This window comes from Hyperoodon ampullatus (assembly GCF_949752795.1).
Source record: "Hyperoodon ampullatus genome assembly, chromosome: X".
NCBI classification, from domain to species: domain Eukaryota; kingdom Metazoa; phylum Chordata; class Mammalia; order Artiodactyla; family Ziphiidae; genus Hyperoodon; species Hyperoodon ampullatus.
The window spans coordinates 21,780,284-21,784,451 of record NC_136913.1 but is presented as its reverse complement, the minus strand read 5'-3'; the positions used below and the strand labels follow the sequence as shown (position 1 = coordinate 21,784,451).

General features: G+C 37.8%; 1 protein-coding gene and 1 pseudogene across 2 annotated transcripts; both read left to right on the top strand.

Annotated features, from left to right (window-relative positions):
* Positions 1-1,327: 1,327 nt before the first annotated feature.
* Positions 1,328-1,462, top strand: LOC307068921 (uncharacterized protein; the record flags this gene model as incomplete). Its single annotated transcript, XM_079727032.1, has 1 exon — positions 1,328-1,462. One exon carries the CDS (start codon positions 1,328-1,330, stop codon positions 1,460-1,462), a length of 135 nt encoding a protein of 44 aa, XP_079583158.1.
* Positions 1,463-1,813: 351 nt separating this feature from the next.
* On the top strand, positions 1,814-2,326 carry LOC307068858 (protein tyrosine phosphatase type IVA 1-like; annotated as a pseudogene). Its single transcript has one exon. The product of its transcript is annotated as a protein tyrosine phosphatase type IVA 1-like (transcript).
* The last annotated feature ends 1,842 nt before the right edge of the window (positions 2,327-4,168 follow it).

Sequence of the window (4,168 nt, the reverse complement as noted above, 5' to 3'; positions counted from 1 at the left end):
TATTTGGGGCTTCCCTGGTGGCGCAGTGGGTGAGAGTCCGCCTGCCAATGCAGGGGACACGGGTTCGTGCCCTGGCCCGGGAAGATCCCACATGCCGCGGAGCGGCTGGGCCCGTAAGCCATGGCCGCTGAGCCTGCGCGTCCGGAGCCTGTGCTCCGCAACGGGAGAGGCCACAACAGTGAGAGGCCCCTGTACCGCAAAAAAAAAAAAAAAAAAAGAACTATTTGAAAAGCCTTAATATAGGCAAGTAATTGGCAGTACTCATCAGAAAAAAAACGAACAAATGAAATTAGACATTTTAAAGTCATTAGAGAAGCCTATATTTTACACCAATATATTTGAAATTTTGTATTTTTCTAGAATACTGTTCATTTTGTATAAATAACAACAACTTAAGAAAAGCCAAAACACTTAGCACCATGAAACAAACTATTAATCAAAAAACAACTCACAAAAGAAGACACCAGGCAAAGACAGTTTCACAGATGACTTGTACGTTTCCAGAAACAGATCATCTCTATGAAATACAACTTGTTTCAAAGGAGAAGAATTATTCTGCAACACATCTTAAGAAGTTAGCATAAAAAGGAAAAGTACATGGCAATAACAAAAGGATGCAAATATCCAGGGACTCCAAAGACAGTTTAAAATACAAAATCTATGAATACAATTCATCACACGAATAGATGCTGCAAAAACATTTAAAAAAATCAACGAAAACTCTAAAATGCTAAGTAAAAGAGAACATAAACTAATAAATATCTCCTCCCTCCAAAAAAAACACGAAAATATCATACTTAATGATAAAATATTAGAAGCACTCCATTAAAGCACGTGGACAATGATGCCTGTTATCAATGCTTTCATGCAACTCTGTGCTAGAGGCATTAGTCAATGAAGTAGAAGAAAAAGAAAACAAACAAAAAAGAAAGAGGAGGCAAAAAGGAATGGAAAAGAAGAAATAAAACATCTTTGCTCACACACACCTATTTAGAAAATACAAGAATTATATACTGTAATAATCTGTTATTACTCCCACATTTCATTGAATCTAAAAATATTGCCAATTTTAAGATGCATCCTTGTTTTACCTACATCTAAGAAAAATATCCTGCCAGTTAAACTGATGCTATACTTTATCTAGAAATTTCATTTTAGATTTATCAAGACAATTCTTTTAGACTTATTTAGACATATTTTCATCATACCCTGTGGATATATAGAAGAAAAAATAGAAGCAAAAGAAATTGGGAGTCCGGTGACCCCACCGCCGCCCACGAAGCCGCCGCCCTGGCCCTGCCACCACCGCCACCTCAGGACTGGCTGTATGATTAGGCCACAGTCTTCAGTGAGTAGACATATTCCTCAGTTCTGTGGTGTTCTTGGTCATACATTTATGGAGTTTCTGAAGGGCAGTGGAGATTACTGCCAGGCACAGCACAACTTCTGTGCAGACAAATGAACTGTAGAAATTCATTACTACTCTACCAAGAAGCCCCCATAAGAGTGGTTAACCTGGACACAGAAGTGTTGAACTGAAATCCACAGAGCATTTTTTACAAGAGTTCTGACCTGGATGGGGTAAAGCTCAGTGCACTTCCTTTCTATTGCCTCAGTATCACTGAATTGAAGAATTGCTGCTTCTTGTTAGGAGGTTCATTTCATTTCCCATTACTCTCAACTTCATACTCAAAAGCACTGAGAATTTCAAGTGGAGTATATTGAAGTAGACTCAGTTTCTTTGCATCGTTTCTGTATTCAAGTTTTTAAATTCTTTCATAAACCTATTGAGTGTTTTTTTAACTAAATTAACATGGCTCAAATGAACCGCCCAGCTCCTGTGTAAGTCACTTATAAGAACATGAGATTTCTTTATCCAACCAATGCGACCTTAAACAAATTTATAGAGGAACTTAAGAAGTATGGAGTTACCACAGGAGCAAGAATATGTGAAGCAATTTATGACACTACTCTTGTGGAGAAAGAAGGCATCCATGTTCTCGACTGGCCTTTTGATGATGGCGCACCACCATCTAACCAGACTGTTGATGACCGGTTAAGTTTCGTGAAAATTAACTTCCATGAAGACCCTGGTTGTTGTACTGCCGTTCATTGTGTTGCAGGCCTTGGGAGAGGTCCAGTGCTTGTCGCCCTACCATTAATTGAAGGTGAAATGAAATATGAAGATGCAGTACAGTTGATAAGACAAAAGCAGCGTAGAGCTTTCAACAGCAAGCAACTTTTGTATTTGGAGAAGTATTGTCCTAAAATGCGGCTGCGCTTCAAAGACTCCAATGGTCACAGGAACAACTGTTGCTTTCAATAAAACTGGGGTGCCGGATGCCATTGCTTGGAAGTGGAACCTAGACAGGACGGAATTTGTTGTACATATTAGTCAGCACGTTGGCTTCGTGAAGTCTGATGAAGCTTCCATAGGAGTGTCAAAAAGCAGTTTTACCAGGCCACAAGCCTGGCAGAATTGCAACTTCTATGTCTGGGTTATGATCAACCTCCTTGAACACTTAGCAAAGGATTCTTGCTGTTCAGCATTTAAAATGTGCTTATGGGCTTCCCTGGTGGCGCAGTGGTTGAGAGTCCGCCTGCTGATGCAGGGGACACGGGTTCGTGCCCCGGTCCGGGAGGATCCCACATGCCGTGGAGCGGCTGGGCCCGTGAGCCATGGCCGCTGAGCCTGTGAGTCCGGAGCCTGTGCTCCGCAAAGGGAGAGGCCACAACAGTGAGAGGCCCACGTACCGCAAAAAAAATAAAAATAAAAAATAAAATAAAATGTGCTTATTATCGTTTGTACCAATTGACCTTTTCTGAAATCATGCAGTATCGAGTCATGTCTTTAAATCTGTTTCCATGCCAGAATCTTATCAATATATAAGAAATTTAGAAAGACTAGGTGCCAAAATACCCAGCACAATACTTGTATATTTTTAGAATCACATAGAACTAAAATCCCAGGAACTAAGAAAACTCTGGACCTTATGTGGTTTATTCCTTCCATCATTTCAAACATACAAAGTAGGGCCTATAATGTTATTTGCTCACAATATGTTTACGTCTTCCACATTCATACCAGTATACATCAGATTTGCTCATTTTGGTTTTTTTTAATTAACCAAGTCTTACAGTGATTATTTAATGTCTTTCTATAAATCTCATTTTGTGCTGTTATAGAAGACCTCCATTTTGAAAATCTACATTGTAAAAGAAGCACATGTCTTTAATGTCTCCAGACAAAAAGCCTTACAGTTAATTTCAATGTTTGCACTTTGGGGTACAACCTACAGGGAGGGCCTGAAAAAAGAATGGGAGGGGGCTATTAAATATTTTTAGTAAAATGTTGCCTTTGTCTTGTGCAGAACATGTAGAATATGTGCTTTAATTTAGTAAATATTTTTTAAAAGGTGGAAATACTTTGTTATTGTAGCTAAAACAATTCTTAATCATAAAATTTCTGAAATTCTTGTAATTTTTTTTCAAACTTATCTGAAGTTGTTTACCATTTTATTTTTGTTTGAAGTGTGATTCCCAACCTCTCTTGAAAAAAAAAAAAGGGTTTCTGCTAATGAATTGAGCAAACATTTAATATTTTATATGCCTTTTGAGCTGTGTAACTTAATATTTGGGATATTTGACAATTTGTTTTATTATGTAATTGATAAAATGGTGATGTGTATTAACATTAGCTCAACCATATATTTATACTGTCTGCAAACATGTGGTTATAGTTCTGTGGGAGAAATAATTTGTCAGTGTTCACCAGCTTGTAAAAATCTAGTGTGAGAGCTTAAACGTTAAATAAATGATGAAATGCAAAAAAAAAAAAAAAAAAAAGAAAGAAACTGGTAGAGTACTCCTAAAACTTCACATTCAGGGTCCTACTATGGAATGCTTTTCTACTCAAAGCTATTCAATCTTTCCTAACAATATTGTCCTCTACCAACAAGAGTGCTGCTGATGCAGCATTTCTTAAAATGCTCCATAATTATCTATGTGATCTTCTTTCCAGTAAGACACCCACCTCACAATTCCTTCTGCCTTCAGTTGTATTGTTGGGTGTGAAATTAAAACACAACAATGCACATACTCATTTAAGTGATGACAAAATGAAGAGTCTTGACCAAGTATGTGCATGTAAAAACAATAACTACATCAT